The sequence below is a fragment of the Vipera berus genome, assembly GCF_964194415.1.
Source record: "Vipera berus genome assembly, chromosome: 4".
Classification (NCBI taxonomy): domain Eukaryota; kingdom Metazoa; phylum Chordata; class Lepidosauria; order Squamata; family Viperidae; genus Vipera; species Vipera berus.
The window spans coordinates 32,394,605-32,421,855 of NC_138206.1; the positions used below are offsets into that span (position 1 = coordinate 32,394,605).

General features: G+C 38.8%; 1 protein-coding gene across 1 annotated transcript; it reads left to right on the plus strand.

The window, feature by feature from the left end:
• TTF2 (transcription termination factor 2) lies at positions 1–27,013 on the plus strand (the record flags this gene model as incomplete). The annotated part of the gene is made up of 23 exons (XM_081327730.1): positions 1–28; positions 1,945–2,056; positions 2,635–2,721; positions 2,828–2,894; positions 3,631–4,593; positions 5,483–5,613; positions 5,961–6,109; positions 6,421–6,578; positions 9,017–9,098; positions 10,249–10,359; positions 10,724–10,874; positions 11,510–11,612; positions 12,252–12,442; positions 12,872–13,025; positions 14,486–14,577; positions 15,870–15,946; positions 16,960–17,102; positions 17,198–17,368; positions 19,420–19,472; positions 24,011–24,164; positions 25,595–25,677; positions 26,422–26,496; positions 26,773–27,013. 23 exons carry the CDS (start codon positions 1–3, stop codon positions 26,915–26,917), a joined length of 3,480 nt encoding a protein of 1,159 aa, XP_081183856.1. The 3' UTR covers positions 26,918–27,013.
• Between the last annotated feature and the right edge of the window lie 238 nt (positions 27,014–27,251).

Consider the following 27,251-nt stretch of genomic DNA (forward strand, 5'->3'; position numbering starts at 1 on the left):
ATGGAGAAAGTGTTGTGCTCCGCTCACGGTGAGGACGTAGGAGGGTGGACGGGGTGACTGAGCAGGAAACCTTGGCTGAGGTGTCAGGAATGGCTTGCAAATTTCAAAGGTGATCGGGCGGTTCCCCAGTCAGTTTTTTCTTATGGGAACTACTTATGCAGTGCCAGAAAAAAGGCAGGCGGATTAATACATACGTAAATATGCAAGTTAAAGAACGATTTGGTTTCTAGAGTAGGTCACTAAACATGTGCTTCCTGATAGGTAGCAATAAATGGCTCTTCCTCTTCTCTCCCCCCCCCCCATTTACAGAAAGTAAAAGCCTTTCCTAGTCACGAAGGGAGGCTCAGCCAAACTCAATGTGTACATGGTTGTACTTTGACAATAAAGGTTCATTCATTCATTCATTCACCCATAGCTCCATAAGCAGAATAAGAGAGAATAAGAGAATAACAGGGTTGGAAGTGACTTTGGAGTTCTGATATTGATCAAGGGAATTCTTAATTGTTAAAAAGGGATTAAAATAATGTAGTTGAAAGATTTCACATAGAACAGAATACAGCTCAGAAATTGAGGGTATCTTTTGTTACAAATAGAGCAAAAAGCAGGTTCCCAGGAATCCTCAGAGTTATATTCATCACATGGCACATATAAATATTTTTCTGTAATATAACGTTCTTGCGAATGATCTTTCAAGTAAGCCGAAATCTTTGCCATTTCCGCCAGGTCAGAAACCTTTAGAGTCCATTCTTCTATAGTCGGCAGTTCCTCCTTTTTCCAATATTGACCTATTAAGAGTCTTGCTGCTGTAATTAAATTCAACATCAACTTAATGTCCACAACAGTAGCCTCTGTAATTATGCCCAGCAAAAACAAAAACGTTATATTATGGAGTGGAAAAAGTGGATTGATTATATTCAGAACAAATATGGGACTAAAAAGTTTCATTTAGCATTTGAATAAGTTTCCTTTTCTTTTTTCCTTTTTTTTCTTTTTATATGTAACATTAGTATTGCTTGTAGTCATTTTATATGAGCTAGAGGGCGATAGAGTTAATAGTTTATTGTTTTTAGCATATGGATGTTTATGATTGTTCTTTGTTTTTATACCTTGTACTTAGCTCTGGGAAGTGGGGGGGAGGGGGAATGGGGGGGAGGGATAGGGAGGGTTAGGTAGGGGTGGGGGGAGGGGGGATTGTTAAAGATAAAATGTACTGTAAAACTTTTAAATAAAAAAATAAAAAAAATAAAAAGATAAAAAATAATAAAAACAGAAATATTTTTCTGTAACACTAGGCAAGGTAGTCTTTGTCTGTTTATTCTTTCAGTCTAACTGCTCACAGGATGATAAATGGGGCACTGAGTAAAATTGGAAATCCTGACGAGGGGCTTATTGATAGCAATAAGTATCTAAAGCAGGGGTCTTCAAACTTGGCCCTTTTATGACTTGTGGACTTGTGGCATGCTGGCTGAGGAATTCTGGGAGTTGAAGTCCAGAAGTCATAAAAGGGCCCGGTTTGAAGACCCCTGATCTAAAGGATGTTATATAGGAAAAGACCATCAGCCTTGTCTCAATTATTCCTGAAAGCCAGACCCTGGAAATAAATTTCAGTCTGTGTATGTCTGTGTTAGATCATAGGATAATTTAAAACAAGTTATTAAAAGCAGTTTGATTGTAGAATTAATTTAACTAGTGTGGTGCTGTGTGTTCAATGTGTCTAGATAGACATTTGGAGGGAAAAGTGAAGAGTTTGGGTTCCTGCCCTCAGTAGGCTGGGCTTGATAATTTAAGCAGCATTTGTTATTCTAAGAACCACAGAGAAAAGGTAAAATTGATATATGAGCCTTCTGAATAGTTGAAGTGAGATTTTTTTTTAAAAAAATTAGTTAGCTTGGTACTTTTCTATCTCTGATTAAACTTCATATCTTTCATTTCCTTTCTATTCAGAGTTTCCCTGTTTTTTGAAGACTGGAAACCGAGATGGCCCAAATAAAGGCAAAAGCTTTTATATGTGTGGAGTCCAAAATCAGAAGCCATGTGACTTTGTGCTCCCCACTGAGTAAGTTGAATTTTAAAAAGTCAAGCTTGGGGTATTATCAGTTGCTTACCTACTGTTCAGCAGTTGTTTATCAGAAAGTAATTACTGTGCCACTTTTAATATAGAAAAATATTTTTAAATATGTAGCATGCTATATCCATTCATAACTGAAATAGTTTTATATTTAGTTTATAATTTTAGCTGGAGTGACAAAAAGGTATTGGAAATACATTTGTCCCATAATTATACAGTATCTTCTTTGAAGTTAAAATGTTAGTTGCCTGCTTCTGCAGAGGCTTAAAGGCTCTATTAAAGGCTTAAATATTCTAAACATTTAAGCCTTTAATAGATTTTTGTGCTGTTTATTTTACATTTTACTATGCTTTCCAGGCACTTTTTATAAAACATTTTACTGCACCTGGATTTACAAGTGATTGTTCCAAAGATAGAAGAAGGATGTTAATTCTTGTATTCGCCTTATAATAATGAGAGGGTAGTCAGATTTAAATATTTTTCACCATCTTTGATACTACTGAGGTAGCATATACATTTATTTTTTCTGTGACAAATATTTATGTAAATGCCTTTTCTTTCCATAGTCTTTCTCCTTCTCGTTGCTTGGTGCATGAAGAATATACAGTGGAGCTGCAAATTTTGATTAAGGAAGCAAAACCAGACTTGTACAGGTATATTTTCAAAGGAACACTTGATGTTTTGACAGAATACCATCGATTAATTAATACTCAGCATTTATACCCAGTGTGGTAATCCATGTTTTGTTTTCTAAACTAGATTGTTTTATCGATGCAGTAAAGCTAAAACCGAAGGGAAGAAAATGTGTGGAAATGTCCCCTGGCAGGTATACCATTGTTATTTAAGGTTTACAGTGTTATAGCAATTAGAAATCTTAAGCTCTTGTTATTTTTTTTATTACTATTTCGCTATCTTCTATTCATCATGATTTGAACTACTGTTCCAGATTAACTATGGGAAGTTCTAAAACAAAAAAGCAGAATAAATTTTGCTTTTCTGGAAGGAACTAATATTTTCTTTTCTCATCTTAAGTATTCTGCACACTCTTTTAATTATCTAAAGATTTCAGAGTCGTACTAATGTTTGATAAATGTGCATAAATTTCGTAATAGGATTTCTCACATTACACTTAGCTAAAAGTATTAGTTTATACTGATTAAGAAATGTTATGCTAACGACATTTAGTGGATATTAGTGAAAACTGAAGACAACTGATAAAAACTCATCTAAATATTCACTAAGGAAGTATTTATAACTGCGGATTTCCAACAGATTGTATTGCTTTGGAATTGGAATAAAAAGGAAAAGAAAATGAGAGAATGTTGGGATGGTTATAATAGTCTGATTTAGGATAATAATGTAGAACCACATAATGTAGAAAAATCATTATACAATAGTACCTGAGTAATTTATGAATGATCAATAATTACTGTTTCTTCTTATGGTTAGAGACTTTGCAAGATATATAAAAATTAAGGTATTTCTCAATTTGTGTTTTAAAAAAAACAGAGCAAATACTCTAATTTAAATGTATACTAATATATCATGTGGCTGTTTTATAGGATTCAAATACCAGTAAACTGCCAGGTAATCCACAGTCTCAGCATGCTTTGGAATTGCTTCATGATCATAAAAATCAAAGAAACCCATTTAAAGTTTCAAACAGGAATCACAAGCAATTTTCTTACAAACACATGAATGATAATGGGAACAGAAATTCAGGAGAAAAAGAAAATCAGAAAAGAGATGTTCATATCTCTGACAAAGAACAGCTGCCCAATTTACAGACTTTGTCTGTTAAGAAAGAATTTTCATCAACCATGCACATAAAAAACAAAGATTTTGAAGACAAACTTGAAAGATTATCCAGAGAAGAAACAAAAACTCAAATAAAACCGAGTGAGCCTCAGACTGAAAGCACAAAAATATTGGATAGACATAAAAGTAATTCTAGCAAAAGATTTGAGATTTCCTCTAGCCACATGCAAGAGAATTCATCTTTGAGATTTACTGAACATGAGTGGCAGAAAAATGAAAATCAAAAACAATCATTGTCAAGCTTCAGCTGCCACACATCAAGCATAAAACCTATTAATGAAGAGAAACTTAGAAAAAATGAATCAGAAATCTGTAGAAGCAAAATAGTAACAATGAAAACAGGTAGCAACTGGAAAACAGAAGAAAAAACACTGATATCCAAAGAGCTTGGGACTCTTCAGAAACCAAGAAGTTTCTCAGAAGAACATGCTAGAGACAATATGGAAAAAACACCAATACTATTTCAGAGGGGGAAAACTCCAGAAGAGCAAAAGTGTACAGAGAAACATTTGGGCAGTGAAAAACAAGAAACACTTGTGTCATTCAAATCATCTGTTGGGCAAGCAATTGATTCCCAGCAAGGAAAGGATTGCATTCAGAAAAAAATGCCTTCTGTATTGTCTGAAGTAGCTTCTTTGCAGATGACTAACAGTATGGATAATAAAACTCTTCACAGTCAACTGTCAGCTCAGCTGAATCAGAAACAGGTCTAATCTCTTCTTGCATCTTAAGTATTAATTTTTCAGTGAACCAAAAGATTTTCTGTATCAAAATATTAGTTTCTTAGTCTGTACTAAACTGCTGAAGCAGATTGGGCTATAAAGCCACTTCAAGGTTATTTAATTACAGTTCCCAGCAGTCTCTTGAAAGGTCCTAGGTCAGACATGTCAAACACAAGGCCCGGGGGCCGGATCCAGCCCGCGAAGTGGTTTCATGTGGCCCGCGAAGCCATCCTGGAAACAGTGAGGGAACGGCCCCCACTGCCTTGGTCCTGGCCCAGAGACCCTCAGATCTTTCCCACTCCTGCCCAGGCCCCCATAGGTACCCTTGATGCGAACGATGTAGAGCTGGCCATGCCCACTCAGTAGGCCATATGCATTCTAGCCACGCCCACCCAGTAGGCCACGCCCACCCTGGCCACACCCACCCGGCCCCTTGAGGGCAACCGCAATGCTGATGCGGCCCTCAATGAAATTGAGTTTGACACCCCTGTGGTCTACTTGAGAATGAAAGCATAAGATTTAATAGTTGCATTCCCTTAGGAATAATCTGCCAAAGGCTAAATTTGTAGGTAGAGCTGAAACAAGTAATACATGGGGCCAGAGCTCAAAGTATGTGACTGCTTTACCCTTTTTTCCTTCATTCAGAAGCTGTCTTTTTGCCCAAGCAATAATTCCTTGGTTAACAGACTGAGAGGAAGGGAAACAGACATGAATAGGAGTTTGGGCAAATAACCATTATTTTTATAAATACATTTCATTTATTATATAGTTCTTAATCATTCCACCTATGGAGAAAATAAAAGTGGGTTAAATGATTTGGCTTATTGGTAAGTAATCAGTAATATAGCTTTTCTTTTTTTTAATTTGCCCATAGAGGACTTTGAAAACAGTGAATGTGGAAGCTCTCCCAGATAAGGGTGAACGATTATTAAAGCAAGTGCAGGAACTAGAAGCTGCACTTAGCCCTTTTAACCTGGAAGCAGAAGAATGTACAATGGAAGGTAAGCCTTTTTAATAACACAACTGGTATAATTGCGCAATTCTCTTAAGTCTTCACTTAACTATATTTCCACAATAGTTGGATAGAGAGATAAATCCTTGGAAAGCAGGCAGGGTAATATTGCATGAGATGTTTGCTGTTGAATTCTCTTGAACCAAAAAGCTGTTTAGATAGTCAGAAACATTTTTGAGTTGTGCCCATCACTAATACAACACCTGGATCCATGTTACAGAATGCAGTCATAGTTGACATGTGACTAGCAGTATAGCCTTTTCCATTTGCATTCTGAAATTAGCCTATCCAGAAAAGACAGCCAAAATTATTTTCTTCATATTTCAGCCAATTCTTGCAGAACAGAAGATGTGAAGCATAAGATACAGCCTGATCTGTTCACCAAAGTCAACCTAATGCAGCCAGGCCCTGTCACAGGAAAAGAGCCACAGTTTTTCCAGAAGAATACTATGCCTAGTTGTTTTGAACTCCATCTTCCTTTGGGATCTGGTCAGTTTTGCCATAATACTTTCAAAAATATGTGAGGAAAGGGATAACCATACTGATATCAGAAATGGATGTGGAATATATGCTTAATAATAAAGGAAATAAAAACTCATTTAACTGAGACTCAAGTTTATAAATGGAAGGAGAAGAAAAAGCATAAATGCAATATAGTTTTTTGTTCATCATTTTCCATGAAATAACATTTTCAGGAAGACCTTGTCTTGATTTATTTGAACACTGGTCCTATATTAATCATTATGGCACAACAGGTTTAAAGTTGCTAATTGTATATAACTTCTTTAATTGAGTTTTAGATGACTTCAAAATGCAGATGCTTTATGGAGGCCCAATGATTAATGATCAACTTCAGGCAATACAAAATGCTACAAGTGATGCAATTAATCAGCTCCACAAATCTCTTGAATGTTGCCCCACAGAGAAATCTGTCAGTGAAGATCCACCTGAATTGAAAGTAAGTGAAAACAAAACATTATAAAGCTTTACTTTCTGTAATGTTCTCAATCAATATGTCACCAATGCCACTTAACGAGCATTCATAAAGTGCCCTAAAATTCAAGATCAGTTTCTGCACAAAGAAGGAGAAAATGGGATTTAAATAGTTGCTTACAATATTCTGGTTTCAATAAAGCCCACTAAACCTTTGTTTTCATTTCTGATAAGAAAGAGTGCTTAGAAATTGTGCAGTTAAATTGTGAATGTTGAAGAGTCTCATAAAATTATTAGTGCTGCAACACCAGCATTAAATATCTCTGGATTTTAGTAAACTGTAGAGATGGTATGATCCCAAACATAACAAATGGCACATTTATTTCATTAACTTAATTTTAATGCTACTTCTCCCTCCCGACCTCCCCTCCAAGTGGTCACCAGCCCAAAGAGGTATCTAATGTTGGCGCCTCTGCCTAACAGGTCATGTAACACAGTGGGTATTCAATCATGATCGGCAGCCACGCACATGGGGCGGTGATGGTCGCTTTGTCTCGATGGTGACTCACTTGGGATGATGGTGGTTGATCTCAGGCAATAAGAGCTTACAGGGAAGATGGTAGTCAATCTCTAATGACAACAACTTGCCCAGAACAATGTTAATCAGCCTCTGGTGACAGCAACTTGCCTAAAACAATGGCGATCAGTCTGTGGTGACAGCAACTTGCCTAAAGCAATGGTAGCCAGTCCCTGGTGGCAATAACTTGTCCAGAACGATGGCAGTTAGTCTCTGGTGATAGCAACTTGCCTAAAACAATGGCAGCCAGTCTCTGGTGGCAACAACTTGCCCAGGATAATGTCAATCCGTCTTTGATAACAACTTGCCTAGAACGATGGCAACCAATCTCTGGTGCTGGCAGAAGCCTCCCTTGTCCACTGTCCTCACCCCTCTCTGACGTCACTCCATGTAATCCCTTTTTATCTCTCCCAGCTGATCCTATAAAGGAAAAAAAAACCTTACCTCCCACTAAAAGACGTATGTCAAACTCTCCCCTAAGTCTCCCTCTGCCTAACTTAACAAGGGAAAGGAATTAAAACTTTCCAGACTACCCTCTCTTCGTCTGGCCTGCCCACAACAAAAGAGAAGGAAACAATAAAACTTCACATCTCTCTCTCTCTCTCTCTCTCTCTCTCTCTCTCTCTCTCTCTCTCTCTCTCTCTCTCTCTCTCTCTCTCTCTCTCTCTCTCTCTCTCTCTCTCTCTCTCTCCCTCCCTCCCTCCCTCCCTCCCTCCCTCCCTCCCTCCCCCTCCCTCTCTGGCCTGCTTCAAGCAAACAGCTCCAACCAGCCATTCTCACCCTCTGTCTCTCTCTCTACCTGGCCTGCTTCAAGCAAACAGCTCCAACAACTACTTTCACTCTCTCTATCCTTCCCCCTTTAATCCGGCTTGCCTGTAACAAAGCAAAAAAAAAAAAAAAGCAAATGTGAAAACCCCAGCTTCTTATTCTGTCTTATTCTCTCAGCTGGCTCAGAACAGCAAGCTCCACCAAACCGCCTCTCTTCCTCCCTTCTATCTGCTTCCTCCTCCTTTTTCTTCCCTCCTCCAAGCCACGCCCTGCCACCAGACCCATGGCAGCTGCCGGAGCTCCTCATCTTCCTGCCTAATCGGCAGGGCCCATTCTCTCAGCTGGCCCCATTCTCACCCTAAGTCCGCTACATATAGACACACACACACGTAGTCCGCATTTAACAATTGTGTGGTGACCCTTCATAGCTATGATAGTGATGAAAAAGTAACTTAACTACCCGGTCCTTACATTTATGAACTTTTTAGGTCTGTAAAGTAAAGGAAAACTGAAGTAACATCATAAGCACAATAAGTTGATTGTCCCAATTGTAGTTGCTAACCTAGGACTACATGTATTATCCATCCTTAACTCAAAATTATTAATACATAAAATTATATATTAATACAGTGGCAAAGAATTAAAATTCTTAACAAGACAAACTGATAAATGCAGTCCAGCATCCTAAATATTCATGGGATTTTTTTTGAACTGTTTGTGATGTGTTGTAGATGCGTTTTCATCTACAGGGTGGGCATTAGTCTAAATCAATTTAATAAAAATAATCCTATAAGTGGGGTTCATAATATTTCTTTATTCTGGAATACTTGAGATAGGTGTACTCTTGAGACCATTGTATAATTGAGAGAAGATGGACATATTTAATATTAGTCATGTTAGTATTTTTTTTAGAAGAAGCTACTATTTTGATTTAATGTAATAGGATGTCTGTCATTATTAAGCAAAAATATATTGGGTTGACTAGACCAATGTGGACCTTAAAAGAATTCGTCGGAACCACAGATTACCAAAACTTACAATATTTACGTATAAATACAAAATAAAATTAGATCTTGTAATAAGGTAGCAGTTGATTCCATATTTTTCTATTTTTTCAGGTCCCTCTATTGCTGCATCAAAAACAAGCCCTTAGTTGGCTTTTGTGGAGGGAGAATCAGAAGCCGTGTGGAGGAATTCTGGGTAACATATCTGTAGCAAAACAGCTGTGCTGATAGGGTGGAAGGTGGGATCTCTGAAAGCCCAGAGTTCATGGTTTTCATATTATAACCCCGTGTTCTGCACAGTGAGTTGGTAGTTCATGCTGCCATTACTAGTCTCCAACCCTAGTGTGTATATAAGAGAGTGAGCTTTCAAACTTGTGCAACCCTCCTGGCAATTAAAAGGCCAAAATGCAAAAGAAAAAAAAAGAAGAGGGCGATAAACTCCTGGCAATGTACATATGTGATTGAAAGATTCAGCTTTACCTATTCCCCTTCAGGGAAGATAAATCTATCTCACAGGAGATAAAATAAATAAAATTTAATTTTTTTTAAACAACCTAAACAATAAGTCCTAAATTCTAACTTTAAATAAACAAAATGCAAACATTCAGACTGCTTTGTTTAAAAAGAAAAATGCAACAAAAAATATAATGCTCCAAGAATCACAGGGTGAGACTGGTTTGTTGTAAATAGTGAGCACTGTCCAGATCTGAGAAAAAATATTGCAAAGATCCCGATGTACATGTCAGATCACAGACTATCCTAAATAAAGCGAGTACCTCTATGTCTAGCCTGAAGAAGAATGAGAAGAAAGCCGACAACCAAATTTAATCTTTGTCAGAGAATTAGACACAATTAGGCTTAGAGCTTCAGTGAAAATAAACAATTGAAAACTTGACTAGTTTTTTTAATATTGAAAATTTATGTTCTCTCTATTTCTTCCATTAAATTTCCTACTGTTTGTCAGAAGCTGTTTATAGCAATATTAAACAACCTTTTTAGACCTTGGTTCAACAAGCTCTTCCCCCTTGGTTTATGTTTGGGTTTCCCAAGTTCCTCCTTGAATTCTGCCCTTCAGTTTTTAAAAAGATCAAGCTTTTCCTATTTCCACATATCTCTGTGGAGATATAGTGTATGGTAAGATTTTAATTTTAATTCTCAGAAGTGGATTTGGTTTTAGCTCCAATCAGCACTTTAGCCACTTTTTCCAGATAAAATTTAATCCATTCATTTCTCTAATTATTTTTACATAAAAGAGGAAAATATATAATTAATTGTGGAAAACAGGAAACATGGAAGATGTACATAAATCCATATTTTTGTTTTATTCTGTTTTTTTTCCTTTCCAGCGGATGATATGGGCTTAGGGAAGACTTTAACAATGATTGCTCTCATCCTGGCCCAAAAGTGTGCAGAAAAAGAAAAAGAGAAGAAACTAGAGCTTTGGATGTCCAAACAAGGTACAAAAATAAAAATTACTATCTGTCAACTCATTTACACAGTGTAATTAGATTGGATTTTTTCTGGTGAATTGTTTAGAAAGGAAATATGGAACATGAACTATTTATTGTAAATAAATTAGGTATTGGCAGCACTGATCACTAGATTAGGTGAAATAGTAAAATTGTAGGGGGGGGGGAATGCTAGGAAAAGAGTTCCTTCTCTCCACAAACAGGATTAGCCATGATTTGTGGCCATTTAGGAAAGATCTAAAGCTGATGTTAGGAAGGGAAAATGTGAGGGGCCAGAACCCTGAAGAGACCTATTATGCATTGTGGTATTTTGTTTAGATCCCATTTCACCTAGTAACTTTTGCATTTTCAGATTCTATTGATACCTGTTCACAGGGCACCTTGATTGTTTGTCCTGCATCTCTGATTCATCACTGGAAAAAGGAAGTGGAAAAATATGTAAAACACGGCAAACTGAAAGTATACTTATACCATGGACCTAACCGAATTAAGAATGCTAGTAGGTAAGTGCAAAGATAGTTTTAAGATGCAGTGTTTCTTGCCCTATGCTATTGCTTTAATATGTTGGGATACTGAAAAAAAAAGCCTGGCTGTAAAGCTGTTAAAAAATAAAAGCACAAACTGACATTTCGGCTCTGGTCTTAGGCCTACAATCTCTGCAGTCATCTTCAGCCCTCATTAGTTAGTGATGAGTATCTCAGCATATTCTACAGACAGTTCTTTTGTCAGAGCTTTTCAGGAATATAACTAAGGATATTCAAAATGCAAAGTTTCCTTGGAAAATTGATCTGGAGTACCCTAAATTTATCATATAAAAATATTTGTGATCTACTCAGCTGTGTACTTGCTCTTAGCAGTTTTAATACATCTTTAATACATCTTTGTGAAGCTGATGAAAATATGGTACCAACTACCATAAGGGCTGCCTGTAATTTTGTTGTGGAACTAGAAGCAGCTGCCTGCTGATTTGTTTTGTCCCTTTCCCCATGTCTGGAAGAAAAGAGTGGATGGAAATATACCATTCATTAGCAACTTTGAAAGCAGCCACACTTATTATTCATCAACATTTAAATTAAAAACAGAATGGTAATTCTGAGGTGCCAGATTCTTTACCAACTATGTCTCCTTCTCTTTGCAGCCTTTCTCAGTATGAGATTGTTATCACTACTTACAGTATTCTAGCCAAGGAAATTCCTATACAAAAAGAAGAAATAGATGTTGCTGAAGATTGTCTAGTACAGGTGATTGAAATGTGCAAAACTGATTTAAAATAGAAACAAAGAATTGCTCTGTTGAGATAAAGACTGTATTTAAAGATAAATAGATAGACAGATCTGTGAACCTTGATATAGAATGATTTGGGCTGGAATGGTTACAGATTCACTTGTTACAATTCAGTGGATTATATTCATGACATTTCTGGCTTGTCTGTATTTCTACCTAAATAATTCTCAATGTAGCCTTAATTATATGGTGCAAAAGCAAATAGTAAAAGTTAGTTTAAAGATTAATTTAATTTTAAAATAATTTTATTTACATCTATTTTAATATAATTTCTAAAAAAATTACTTTCACACTTTATGACATTTAATTGAAGGAGTGAAATGGTTTCTTAATGTTTCAGATTAAGATACTTTTGATCTTTAAAAAAGCTCTTTACATATTGACCCGATCAATAATTTTCAGACAAATCTGTGGATCCAATTAACTTCATACTTCTTTTAATGTTCTGATGTCTCCATCTCAAAATATTGCAGTACATTTTAGAACATGTATATTGAGAAAAGATAGTCTTACATGTACATTCTAGATACATTCAAGACAAATGTGCTGGCAGTTTTGCAAACATCACAGACTAATGCTGAAATCTACTTCTCTAGGATACGTCATTTCTTTTCTGTCCTCTAGTATGTATACACTGGGCTCGAATTATACTGGATGAAGCCCACAATATCAAAAACCCCAAAGGGCAGGCCTCAATAGCTGCTTGTAAACTGAGAGCTACTGCCAGATGGGCTGTCACTGGAACACCCATTCAGAACAACCTCTTGGATATGTATTCTTTGCTTAGGTAAGTTAATCTCATTAATGACCAGGCAAAGGCTTTGTAAATTAAGCATGCTTCTTTCTTTCTTAAATGGGTGTTGTCTTCCTCTATCTCATACATGCTCATATTTGCTAATTGTAAAGGAGAGGCTAACTTAATATAAGCCTAACGCAGGGGTCTTCAAACTTGGCCCTTTTATAACTTGTGGACTTCAACTCCCAGAATTCCTCAGCCAGACATGCTGGCTGAGGAATTCTGGGAGTTGAAGTCCACAAGTCATAAAAGGGCCACGTTTGAAGAGCCCTGGCCTAACACAAGTCTTTTGTTAATAAAGTGGGCTTGTATTTTGCACATAGCTTTAAAAATAAAGTGATTTGTCCTGAATCTGTTAATCCTCGACAGCATTGTCTCACCTGTCTCTACTGCCTTCCTCTTACTGCCTTTTACCCACAGGTTTCTTCGTTGTTCTCCTTTTGATGAGTTTAAAGTATGGAAGAGCCAAGTTGATAATAATACAAGAAAAGGAGGAGAGAGATTGATGATTTTAACCAAGAGTCTCTTACTACGAAGAAGTAAAGACCAGCTTGATTCATCTGGCAAGCCTTTAGTAATAACATTTTTCCATTTATTTTTGCCATTCTGCTTTCTTTAATAGATCACAAAATTACAGTTTTTCTTGCTCAACTGTGAAAATAGGGTATATTACTTTTTTAATTAATTAGACAAATTTTATTTTACACTCAAAAATTTTCCTTTGTGAGACAAAAGAACAATGCTCTCTTTCCCATCTTTTTTTTTTAATCCCATTTATATCCCGCCCTTCTCCGAAGACTCAGGGCGGCTTACAATTTAAGCACAAACCAATGTGCTTAGCAATAGCCTTCATTCTATGTATATGCCTGCTGATTGGGGCTTTCCCCCCCCCAAGCGGCATTATTACAAAGTCAGCTTATTACCCCCAACAATCTGGGTCCTCATTTTACCTCCCTCGGAAGGATGGAAGGCTGAGTCAACCTTGAGCCTGGTGGGACTCGAACCAGTTCCATGTATAAAAAAACTGAATGTTACTTAAACGCTGGTGACAAATAGCAGCTCTATGTATCAGTATAGCTAAAAGGAAGTAGAACAAATCACGTATGCTCTATTCATTCTACGCTCCCCAGCATTTTGGCCCAGCATCTACCACATCTTCCCCATAACAGTAAAAGTTTAATTTAAAAGATGGAATATTTGAAAGCAAGATTTTTACATTGTTTGCTTCTGCCAAACTGAGATTTTAAATTCTGTACTATGTGCTACTGGTCTTCAAGTTTTATTATACTTGACTATTGATAGAATTTTGAGGAAAAAAATGGTAAGGCAACAGACTTCTGAATCATTTATGCACAACACTGTTATTGTGTTGCTTTGATAAATATGCTTAAGATGTTAAATATTTTGCAAAATTTCCTTATTCTTACCTGGTTGGGTTTCAGGGTTTTTTATTTTCTGTCGGAACAAAACAGCATATAATGTGCCAGTATTTTGTTCACATGGCAACTTCCCTCCGTCCAGTGCGCTCCCACAGAGGGCCTCCTCAGGGTGCCTCCCATCAAAGAATGTCGATTGGTGGCCCCCAGGGGGAGAGCGTTCTCTGTGGGCGCGCCAGACCTATGGAACCGCTTGCCGGTTGAGCTCCGGACGGCCCTCGACCTTCGCTCCTTCCGGCGCGATCTAAAAACGTATCTATTTGAGCAGTCTGACCTGGTCTGATGGCTTAGGGTTGGGGTTTTAATACATCTTAATTATTGTTTTAACCTTGGGCATTTATTTAATCGCTTTTAACTTTTGTATCCTGTTTTTGTATTTGTTGCCCTGTACACCGCCCTGAGTCCTTCGGGAGAAGGGCGGTATAAAAATATAATAAATAAAATAAATAAATAAATAAGTTCTAGGCCTGGGAGTGGAATGAAAAATGTGTTGTCTGGATTTTTCATAGGGTAGAACAGTCTTCCACTTTAATAATTTTGAGTACCCGATCACGTTGGTACAGTCTTTAAAATTGTTCTGTTTCTTCCTTCCCTTTAGATATCTCTGCCTCAGCGCTCTGTTCAGGTGCACAGATTGAAACTCTCTGAAGATGAACAGTCAGTATATGATGTACTTTTCAAACGATCCAGGTGTGATACCTATAAGGGCATAAATGTATAAATGTATCTGTTAACTTAGTTTCATGGATTAGCTCTATTTTGAGACTATAGTTAACATTTTCAGCGCGGCTTCTTTCTTGGGAGAAGCATTTCTGTATAGTTCCTAATCTTGCTCTGTTTTCTTTCTAGTGTGCATTCCGTTTAAAAGCACAGAGAAATCAGTTGTCTATATGGCAGAGTTACCATCTCAGAGACACGTTCCCACAAAAGATTAATGTTTAGATGTACGGATATCATGAAGATATAATGAATATCTTAAATAATGAATAATGAGATAGATACAATGAACAACATTAGGTGGCCAATAAATTTAATGAATAAAATACTGGTAAATAATGAGAGAAAAATAGTTGCATTCTTTTTTTATCTGGGTCTGCCCCACCATTATTTTTTGTCTCCTGAGAGGTTTTTTCTAAAAGGATATGGCTTTCGACATAATTCTCTTTTTCCTTAATATATGAAATTGCTAAATGATACATGTTAATTCCTTTGTTTACTACAGATAGTCCTTACCTTACAACCACGACTGAGCCCAAAATTTCTGTTATTGAGTTCTGCCCCATTTTACAACCTTTGTTGCCACAGTTATTAAGTGAACCAATGCAGTTGTTAAGTTAGTAACACAGTAACACAGTTAAGTGAATCTGGCTTCCCCATCGACTTTACTTGTCAGAAGGTTACAAAAGGTGATCATATGACCCAGGGACACTCCAAAAGTCTTATTTTTTTATTTTTATTTTTAATCCCATTTATATCCCGCCCTTCTCCAAAGACTCAGGGCGGCTTACAATTTAAAGCACAAATCAATGTGCTTAGCAATAAATATGAGTCAGTTGCCAAGCGTCTGAATATTGATCACATGACCATGGGGATGCTGCAATGGTCATAGGTGTGAAAAATTGTCCTAACTCACTTTTTTCCAGTGCTGTTGTAACTTTGAACAATCATTACCTGAACTGCTATAAATTGAGGACTACCTGTACTTGAAATATTTTCATTTGCTCTCCATGTTATATTCCTCAGAAAAAGTCTTATATTATTTATACTTTCATTGGTATTTATGGTTCATCTTGAGTTTGTTGGAGTGATTTGTGATCAATCCCTTTATAAATTGCATTCTCTTTTTGGCCAGAGGTTTCTTGATGGCACCAGATTAGCTGGTTGGCCCACCTCCTGTCATTGCATCTGTGCTTGTCTGTCTTGGGTTTGTATAAAAACAGGGAAAGAGACCTGTGTCTTCATTATGCCTTCTTGATGTTTAGGTCAACACTGCAGTCCTTTCTCAAACACCAGGAAACTTTGTGTACAGGCTCTTCTGGAGACAACCCATTTAATACAGGTAAGGTATTAAATATCTCTTGTACTCTGTGTAGAAATGTGTTGATAGGAATCCGACCAGGCTGTTCCAGATTTTTGTTGCTGTTTTTGTAACCTCATGTTTCCTATTAAAAGGTAGTAATTTGTTCTAATAACAGTACACTTATCTTGAAGAAACATCTGGGTTTTTTTAAAAAAATAATGGGTTGGCAGCCTAAGGCCACAAGACTCTACAGCCCCCAAACCTTTTTACATGCCATGAAGCTCTTTCTAGCCACAGTTGCCAGAAACGGGGCAATTCTTTTGCCCCTCTGAGGTATAAATAGTTGAAAATTGTAATATAGCCTTAGATTACAAGTAGTCCTCAATGTATGGCCACAACTGACCCCAGAATTATGGCTGTTAGTGGTCACCCACATGATCGCCTTACTTAACAACCATAATCCCTGCTCTCCCCATTGTGGTTGTTAACCAGAGCACGGGATGTCTTGGAGTATGGGAGGCCTGGTGCTGTCCTAGGCTAGCACTGCAGCATCTCCCCAGGCATCTCAGGACCTCCCCCACCCCCTGAGACACTCGGTGTTCTCTGCCCACCTGGCTGCATCCTACACCTTTGGGCCTCTTCCCCTCTGCTCCCCCATTCTGCTTCAGTCCACTTAGTTTTCTATAGGAAAGGGAACTCCCATACAAAAGCCACGTGGTACCATCCTAGAAGACGGTGCCATTTTGGAAGCAGCTACAATTGCAATAATTGAGACATAACTCAAATGAAACTTAGAATTCTTCCTCCCAACTCCCAAGTGTGTGCGCCAGGGAGGGTTCCCGTCTCCACAGAAAGAAATGATTTTTATTTCCCTTTTCCATTTGGCCTAATTCCCCTATCCACTGGTTTGGCCTCCCACCCTCAAATTGTAATTATAGCTTTCAGAAACCAGATTTCCCATTTCTGAAATGAATTCTGCTCTGAGAGTTTTGTCTTTGATACGTATGCAGTTTCCTCTTTATTTATTTATTTTATTTATTTATCTTTGATAGGAGCACAGCAGTTGAAAGAGTGTCAGCAGGATTCCTCAGGAAAGATGGTGAAAGACAGGTCTCCCGTCTCCACCACCATTCACATCCTGTCCCTCTTGCTGAGGCTTCGTCAGTGCTGCTGCCATCTTTCTTTGCTGAAAGTGGTAACTATGGCAGGCTTGCAGCTATTCCTCCCTTCTGATGGAGATTATTTGAGTTCAGAAATTGGGGATCCTTGGCTGTATCCTTTTTCTTTCAGGCTCTTGACCAGGCTAACATGAATAGCGAAGGCATCTCTCTGTCAATGGAAGAACAATTCAGGGCTTTAAGTCTGACGGAACCTGATAGCAGTGATCCATTCTCGATGGTGAATCTCTTTGGAACGGCTTTTGTTGCTGATCTTTTTGAAATGACCAAGCAGAGCACCAAGGTAGGAAGACAGTTGCAGTCCTTTCAAGGGAATTCCAGATGTGGTGTCTTTTTTAACAGAAGTAAAGAGGGAAAGAGGATTATGTATATATATTTATCAATATGCAGACAGACCATCACTACATTCCGAGCGGGCTGTTAAAGAACCTCTTTATGGGGAGCGATATGAGTCTTACTACAGTAGCTTTGACTCCATGCTCTGCATCAGCACTGACTCTTCATTTCAGACTCCTGATTGCCATCTTGAATGGCCAGTCTCCAAGGAATTTTATTTTGATTTTGTTAACCAAGTAGAACTTAGTTCAGTTGGGAGGCCTCATCAGCTCCCGATCGTGCAGAGCATTGTATTCACCTGAGTAGGAGCTAAAGAGTTTGTGCATGCTTTGTTGCTCAATGTGGCAAGGGGCTGGATTTTACTGAGTCATTTGTATGGCGTCTGGTTCTTCGTCAGGTGCCCCGAGTACTTTAGTTAAAGGAAGTTTACTTTCATTTGTTTAAGTAAGTAAAACTTTGTGCAGTTGATTGCCTTCATTGACTCCTAAGTAAGTTAAAGTTATCTAAAGAGATTCTAATAATGCACAAGGTGAGGAGATATGGCATGGGGTGAGATGAAAAAATGCATATTTGAAATATGGTTGCAATTTAAAATGAAAAAAAATGGCTTCTATGCTACATATGCTGGTAATGACCTATAAAGTCCTAAATGGCTTGGGTCCGGACTATCTAAGGGAACACCTGCTGCCGGCATCATCTTCCCATCGTCCTGTGCGCCCCCACAGGGAGGGCCTTCTCAGGGTACCGCCGGTTAATGAATGCCGGCGGGTTATTCCCAGGGGAAGGGCGTTCTCTGTGGGTGCGCCTGCCCTATGGAACCAACTACCCACAGAACTTAGGACTGCCCCCGACCTTCGCTCATTTCGCCGGGACCTGAAAACTTGGCTCTTCGATCTGTTTGGTCCAGACTGTGGGGTTGTTAATTTAACTGGGTTTTAGATTTACTCTTGGGGCTTGAATTTAATTTAATTGTTTTAATTGTTTTTAATTTTTTGTATTCATGGTTTTAACTGCCCTGTAAACCTCCCTGAGTCCTACGGGAATAGGGCGGTATACAAATCCAATAAAATAAATAAATAAATAAATATGCTTTTTGCATATGAAAGCCAGTTTGGTCTAGTGGTTAAGGCCCAGGCTAGAAACCAGGAGACCATGAATTCTAATCTTGCCTTAGCCATGAAAGTCAGCTGGGTGACCTTTGGCCGGTCACTCTCTCTTAGGCCAACTCACCTCACAGGGTTGTTGTGGGGAAAATAAGGAAGGTATGTTGGATATGTTCAGCACATTGCGTTATCTGTAAAAATAATGCAGATAAATAAAATATGCTACTTTCTGCATTGATCTTACACACTTTTCTCATTATGGACCTAATACATTCACAAATGGCTTTTAACCCAAAAGCAAGATTGTATATCCATGCTTTAAAATAATGTATTTGTATTCATAGAGAAAAGTCAAATAGATTACCATTTTGTTTTAATACTTCAGTTGCTTCAGGCAGCAAAATAGGATAGGGGTGTGTGTTAAAGGGCCATCTTTTTTATTTGAGTTATATGACTATACGTAGCTAGGCTGGCTCCAGAGTCTTCTCTAATTACAATAGAAAATGTAAGGTTGGCTGAAGTACAGGTAGAAAAGTGAGTAGTTCTGCTGAAAAATGCATTTTCCAAAACAGCTTATATTCAAATTGATGATTGCAATTATGCATTTTTAAGAACTAGTTACTTATTCAGTTTGTTTTCCTTTCCCCTTCATTCCTTTCTCATTTGTTACCTTTTTAAATTAGTAAACCTAGTAGAGAAATATTCTTCTTTCCTATTGGACCTATTTAAGCTCATTTAAGCGCTCGTATTTTCAGATGAGGACAAAATAAAAATGCTTTCCATCAATAAATTTCCAGTTTTTGGCTTTACACGCAATGGAACTTACTTCTAACTAAGCAGGTTTAAAGTTGGGCAGGCTCATGGTTATGTATTCTTTTCTCTCTCGTCCTTTTAGATTTCTCACCTATTAGAAGAACTGAAGGGAATTCAAAATCATTCTCAAAAATGGTGAGTATCCGAGCACGATGCCTCAGCTACCCTCCTCTCTGCCGGCCTTGCTGCTCCCAATTGATGTTTGCTGTCTTTTTTTCTCCGTCTGCCGATGAACCAACTGCTGGCCATGCACATCCTTCTCTGAACTGGATTCTGCCTTCTTGCATTGCTTTGGAAAGCTTTGCAAGAAGGCCACACCTGCCCCTCTTCAAATCACATGGGCAATTTCACAGGTAGCTTCCAACAAGCAGAATCGGTGGAGAAGCCGGCAATAAAATCTCAAGTTACAATCCTGTGATATCTTGCTTAAGCACCATGGATGGTTTGCTTAATGACTACAGCAGAAGTGAGATCATGATCATGTAATGTCTCACTTAAAGAGCACATCATTTAGTGATAGAGTTGTTATTCCCAGTTGTGGTTGTTAAGCAAAGACTAGCCGTAGAATAACACAGAGATATTTGCCTTAAGAGGTTCATGTGTGGCATTCCTAATGTTGTTTTTTTTTAAATCCCATTTATATCCCGCCCTTCTCCGAAGACTCAGGGCAGCTTACAACTTAAAGCACAAATCAATGTGTTTAGCAATAGCCTTCATTCTATGTATATGCCTGATTATTAGGGCTTTCGCCCCCCCCCCCAAGCGGCATTATTACAAAGTCAGCTCATTGCTCCCAACAATCTGGGTCCTCATTTTACCTACCTCAGAAGGATGGAAGGCTGAGTCAACCTTGAGCCTGGTGGGATGCGAACCTGCACTAATTGCAGACAGCTGGTGTTACTTAAGGAGGCATTAGCCCACTGCTCCACCAAGGCTCTTGCCTTGAATGTTAATATGTAATAAACATTTTAATAGTACTTTTTACTAAAAAGTACAATTACAAAAGTAAAAATTAATTAAAAAGAAATAATGGAAAATACAGAAAAGAAAATAATAAAGCAAAAATAAGAATGCAGTAAGGAAAAAGAACTATATAATGAAATTTCCTCCATCACATCAAATGAAAACAATTTTAACAACTTATTGACTTCTCTTAAAATATAACAGACAGTCTCTTTCCATATCCCATCTCTTATCTATAAAATCTTTAAAACCTAGTCATATCAGTTCTGATCAGCAAAAGTCCATTAAGGGTTATCAGACATATCAACATGTTTATTTTAACCTTGACCAAATAAACCAATTTTATATTCCCTCCGTTACTTTTAGCAATTTTGATCTTTAGTCTCTTCTCTTCAAATAATGACCTAGAACTTGATTTCTTTTCATTTTTGCTTTGTCCCTTCTCAATTGTTCAAAGCTTTGGAAAAGTAAATCAAATATAGGAAAAATATCAAGGTCTCTGTCTGGGCTTGTTATATATATAACTTTTAATTATTAAGTCAGCACTGGGTTTCTTTTGTATTTCAAGTGTATAATATTTTTCTGTATCATTTTTGTGGCCTGTCATTTCTAAATCCACTTTCAGATCACTCATAATAATAATAATAATAATAATTTTATTTATTTATTTATTTATTTATTTATTTATTTGTTTTTATATACCGCCCTTCTCCCGAAGGACTCGGGGCGGTGTACAGAGCAAGGTAAGTATACAGTAAAACAATAGTAAAACAAATGAAACCCCAGAATCTATCAGGCCAGGCCAACTTGCTGGAATAGGTAGGTTTTTAAGTCACGCCGGAAGGTGCGAAGGTCGGGGGCCATCCGGATTTCGGCAGGCAAGCAGTTCCAAAGGGTTGGCGCACCCACCGAGAATGCTCTCCCCCTGGGGGCCACCAGCCGGCATTCTCTGATCGGTGGCACCCTGAGGAGGCCCTCTCTGTGGGAGCGCACAGGACGGAGGGGTGTTGAGGCTGGCAGTAGGTGCTCCCGCAGGTAATCCGGACCCATGCCATGTAGGGCTTTGTATGTCATCACTAGCACCTTGAATTTCACTCGGAAGGCAACTGGAAGCCAGTGCAGCTCACAGAGGAGAGGTGTGATATGGGAGTATCGGGAAGCCCCCAAGAGTGTTCGTGCAGCTGCACTCTACCAGCTGAAGCTTCTGAGTGGCTCTCAAGGGCAGCCCCATGTAAAGAGCGTTGCAGTAGTCAAGGCGAGAGGTCACAAGTGCATGGGTGACTGTACGCAAGGCATCCAGGTCCAGATAGGGTCGTAGCTGGCGCACTAGGCGAACCCGAGTGAAGGCCCCCCTGGTCATAGCTCCTATATGATCTTCTAAGGAGAGCTGTGAATCTAGGAGGACACCCAGGTTGCGGGCCCTATCAACGGGGGGCAATAACTCACCCCCTACATTAAGGGATGGAATACTCTGAGTATCCTGGCATGCCGGTATGTACAGCCATTCAGTCTTGTCCGGGTTGAGTTGAAGCCTGTTCCTCCCCATCCATTCCCGGACCGCTTCCAGGCAACGGGACATCACGTCGAGGGCATCACTGATGTGGTTTGGAGTCGAGATGAAAAGCTGGGTGTCATCAGCGTACTGATGGTATCCTACTCCAAAACCACGAATGATCTCACCCAGCGGTTTCATGTAGATGTTGAACAGGAGAGGCGAGAGGACCGACCCCTGAGGAACTCCACAAACGAGAGACCTCGGGGTCGACCTCTGTCCCCCTGCCAACACCGACTGCGAGCGTCCCAGGAGAAAGGAGGAGAACCACCGAAGAACCGTGCCTCCCACTCCCAGTCCCCTGAGGCGCCGCAGCAAGATACCATGGTCGATGGTATCGAAAGCCGCCGAGAGGTCTAATAAGACTAGGACAGAGGAATGTCCCCTGTCCCAGGCCCTCCAGAGATCATTCATCAGAGCGACCAATGCCATCTCCGTGCTGTAGCCCGGCCTGAAACCCGATTGGCACGGGTCTAGATAATCCGCTTCATCCAGGACTTGAGGAAGCTGATGCGCCACCACACTCTCAACAACCTTCGCAAGAAAGCGAAGGTTGGAGACCGGACGAAAGTTATTCAATGTAGCTGGGTCCAAGGTGGGCTTCTTGAGGAGAGGTCTCACCACCGCCTCCTTCAAGGAGGCGGGGAAGCGACCCTCACTCAGAGAAGCAGATATGACCACCTGGAACCAGCCTCGTGTCCCCTCCCGAGCTGCATAAGCCAGCCAGGAAGGGCACGGGTCCAGTAAGCATGTGGAGGAGCTCAACCTCCTCATAATCCTGTCCACTTCCTTTGGAGTCACAGGATCAAACTCCTCCCAGATGACGTCGACAAGACTGCCCGTGTCCTGTTCGTCAGACTCTGCCCAGTTGGAGTCCAGGCCGGTTCGAATCCGAGCGATTTTATCCAACAGATATTGACCGAATTCCTCAGCTCGACCCTGTAAGGGCTCCTCCCTCACCTCTTGATTCAGAAGGGAGCGGGTCACTCTAAACAGGGCAGCCGGGCGATTATCTGTGGACGCGATGAGGGAGGAGAAGTAATTGGCTCTCGCCGCCCTTATCGCTGCGAGATAAGACCTAGTGTGGGTTCTTAGTCGCAACCGGTCGGATTCGGATCGACTGGACCTAATAATAATAATAATAATAATAATAATAATAATAAGTTGGAAGGGACCTTGGAGGTCATCTAGTCCAACCCCCTGCTAAGGCAGGAAACCCTATACCATTTCAGGCAAATGGCTGTCCAGTCTCTTCTTAAAAACTTCCAGTGTTGGAGCATTCACCACTTCTGGAGGCAGGTTGTTCCACTGGTTAATTGTTCTAACTGTCAGGAAGTTTCTCCTTAGTTCTAGGTTGCTTCTCAGTCACAAATTTGTCCAGTAAAACCTTTTCCTCTTCCATAACATTTTTAAACTCAGTCTATTTATATAGACAGACATTCTTCAATTAACTTATGCGTCCATTCTTCAAAAATAACCTTTAATATATCCAATGTTAAAATATGTTGCTGTCCTCTATTAGTCAGTAAAATTTATGTGTTCTTCTCCTTTAATTGTTTATTTCCTTCTGGTCCCATTTTCCCATGGGTATTCTTATAATTTATTTCAAATCCATCTGGACCCTTCATTCTTAAACATGTATCTAAAATTTCTTTCTCTAACATTGAAGGAAAATCACCTGGTATAGTAAAACCTGTTGATCCAAAAGTTTTTAATAGCTGAAAAATAGTTAATGAGCAATTTCCAAAAGTGATTAGAAAAGGTAATACACAAACCCAGTGTCTTTTTGCCCATTCGCTTGACTCTTAGAACTCTAAAAACCCACCAGAGACGAAGTGTGGAGCACTTGTGTATGATCTCGCATCTTCCCCTTGTCCAGAGAGGAATTATCTATTTAACTGGCACTTCATTCCACCACAGTGATCAGATCTGCTTTTAGTTGAGATGTCTTCAGTTTGCCATTATCCCCCCAGTATCCTAATAGCCATCTCCATTGTGTTACAGAAGTCTGTATTTATATATTACATTTATTGTTACACCAATTATGCTAGATTGTCCAATATTTTGTGTATATTGAAGAAGATGGGTGATTTTGTTTCTGAAACATAAGGTTTGAACCAGAAACAACATTTTTTGGCTTTCTTTTCTACCTTTATAGTGTTGTTGTATCTCAGTGGACAAGTATGCTAAAAATTGTGGCAATACATCTTGACAAGCTTGGCCTGAAACATGCTGTAGTGGATGGTTCAGTGAACCCAAAACAGAGAATGGATATCGTTGAAGAATTCAACAACAATCCTAAAGGAACCAAGGTATGAAAAAAGTGCTTCAAGGTAATTATTTTTCATTGCTGCTGCTTCGGCATAACTATTTCTAATTTTAGGTATTTGCCTTTTTTTTGCACAAAATAGCAATTGGAATGTTAACTGACTATTCTATTGGCAAAATAATTAATCTGATTTTTATATTGGAGTGACTGATTTCAAAGGCCTTTCCCTAACTATTCTGAATCAGCTAGAATTGTCTGTAATGATAGACTGATAGATTACACTTTGCAACTCAATCTGCAGTCTGAACTGCAAGTAAAAGTAAAGCCTTCCACTGATTCTTTTCATAAGACAGTTTTGGTATTTCATGCAGGGTTAGATTCAGAAATCTGCATTCTGAAAGTCATTACAGTCATAGTGTATGACTGTCCATTCAATCAAATTTAAAGCTCTAATAGCTGAAATCAAGGGACGCGGTGGCTCAGTGGGTTAGGACACTGAGCTTGTCGATCAGAAGGTCGGCAGTTTGGCGGGTCGAATCCCGAGTACCGCGTAACAGAGTGAGTGCCTGTTACTCGTCCCAGCTTCTGCCAACCTAGCAGTTCGAAAGCACGTAAAAATGCAAGTAGTAAAATAGGGACCACTCCGGTGGGAAGGTAACAGCGTTCCGTGCGCCTTTGGCATCTAGTCATGCCGCCCACATGACCACAGAGACGTCCTCGGACAAGCGCTAGCTCTTCAGCTTTGAAAGGGAGATGAGCACCGGCCCCTATAGTCGGAAACGACTAGCACGCATGTGCGGGGGAACCTTTACCTTATAGCTAAAATCAATTATTCCAAATCAATGACAATCTGCATTGAAGTGAAGAGTTTCTGAATTTTGTAAGTCTTATCCTGTCCATGTTACAAAAATCTCACTGCATTCCCAGGGTAATGCAGAGGAGAAAAATAGATAGTCCTATTCTAGGAGGCAAGATCAAAAGAACTTATGTGAAAAGTGATTTCCACCTTTCCACATGAGAGTGGCAGTATTCTTGTATATAACTATGTTTTCAAAAAGTATAGTTCTACAGAGAGTGTTCTATGAATTTAGAAAAGCAAATAAGAAAAGCATCTATTTAGAACTTAACTGACTGCATTCGTGCTTGATCTTAAACCACGACTTTTAACTTTTAGGTCAGAAGACCTTTGTGGCTTTGTTTGCTTATAATGCTATATCTTAATGGGTTGAGTTATACATTATTAAGACAAAGACAAATCCACCTTGTAATTTAGTGGACTTTGTGGGAATTTTGCTTTATATCTTCTCCAACCTGGCACACTAGATGTGTTGGACTGCAACTCCCAGTATTTCCTGTCATCATAGCCAAATTATAATACACATCTGGATGGCAGTATAAATCAGCCCTTGAATATATAGTATATCAGCAACTTGTGAAGTAATAAACCAACTATCCCTCTTATTCTTATCATAGGTGTTGTTGATTTCACTTCTGGCTGGAGGTGTTGGCCTTAATCTGGTTGGAGGAAACCACCTCTTCCTTCTAGACATGCACTGGTAAGATACAGCAGTTTTTTATTTCCATGTTAGAAAAAATATGTTGTTTCCAGCTACAATTAAATGTGATTAAAAGAATAGCATTATTAATTGAGCTTCCCAAATTATGTCCTTAATTCTTTTGGTCATTTGCCATTCAAAATAACATGTTAAATCTATACCTGTTGGCTGTTTAATGAAATGAATCTAACATCTCCCTATATTTGTCAGTTACCTTCTAAATTATTGTCATATTTTCATCATGCCTTATTTTATATATATTTATTCAACTGAAGATGGCAAACATACCTAAAACTACTGGCTCCTGTTTTCCATACAACACTATGTTAAGGTGGGTTTGGCTGAGAGTGAGTGACAGGCTGAAGCCACCTAAATGGTTTTCGTTCCTAAGAGAGCTTAACTTTTTCTTTGTCAGCACCTTAACTACTATACCATCTGGCTTTTAAATTATTTTTAATTGCTGCCCCAGGTGGTGAGCTGCTAGTGGCTGTTACTATCCATTACTCTTTCCATATTACATATTAACTGCATTGAACAGGAATACTAGTTGTGCAACAGAACGAGTAGAGAAGAAGAGACAGATGAATAGACACTGGGAAAAATGATAGATAGAAAAATGATTCTTCTAAAGAAAAGATGATTCTAACAAGGTAGAAAGGGAAATCAATTGCTTGCCATTTGGTTCTGTTTTCACTTTTTTTTTGTTGGTTATAAGTGCTTTGTTACTTTTTCCTTAAATTTCAGGAATCCAGCACTAGAAGACCAAGCCTGTGACCGCATTTATCGGGTGGGGCAGCAGAAGGATGTTAAGATCCATAGGTAGTGCTTCACAAAATGTCTTACATCATTGCTATACGTTTTGATAGAGGAATTGTGTCAAGTCCAGAGCTCAAAATTGCATGGGTAAAATTATTTCAGTTTTAACTACTATCTTTAAAGAATTGTAGAAATTTCAATTTGAGATTGTTTAACTAGTTCAGTCACTTGATCCAGTGAAGAATTATCACTTAGCTGAAAGCCAACTGGCAGTGTGTTAGAATTTATAGGAATGATGGTTTAAAAACTGACCTAATTGTATATTGTGCTTGGGTTTAGATTTGTCTGTGAAGGAACTGTGGAAGAAAAGATCTCAGAGCTGCAAACCAAGAAAAAAGAATTAGCCCAGAAGGTGTTATCAGGAAAAGGAGAGTCCTTCGCCAAGCTCACTCTGGCTGATCTCAGACTTCTGTTTGGCATTTAGCTGTTCATTTTTTAAAAATTTCTTCCAGCACACAGAATAAGTGTGCATTTGAAAAGTTCACTATTCTTTAATAAAATGGCCAATATTATTACGGTACAGTTCTTTTGTATGTGTAAGTAACTATTCCATGAAAAGAAGGACTTACTTATTTATCAAAGTTAGGTACCACCCATCTCACTGTCAGAGCAATTGTGAGTGATATTCAGTTAAAAGCATAAAAACCATTTAAAAGTGCAGGTACATCAGTAGAAGTAAATGGGTAGAGACAAAGTTAAAATAAAAGGCATGCCAACCACCCCCAGGGTTGCATGTTACTTTGTGAGCCCCATGTGAG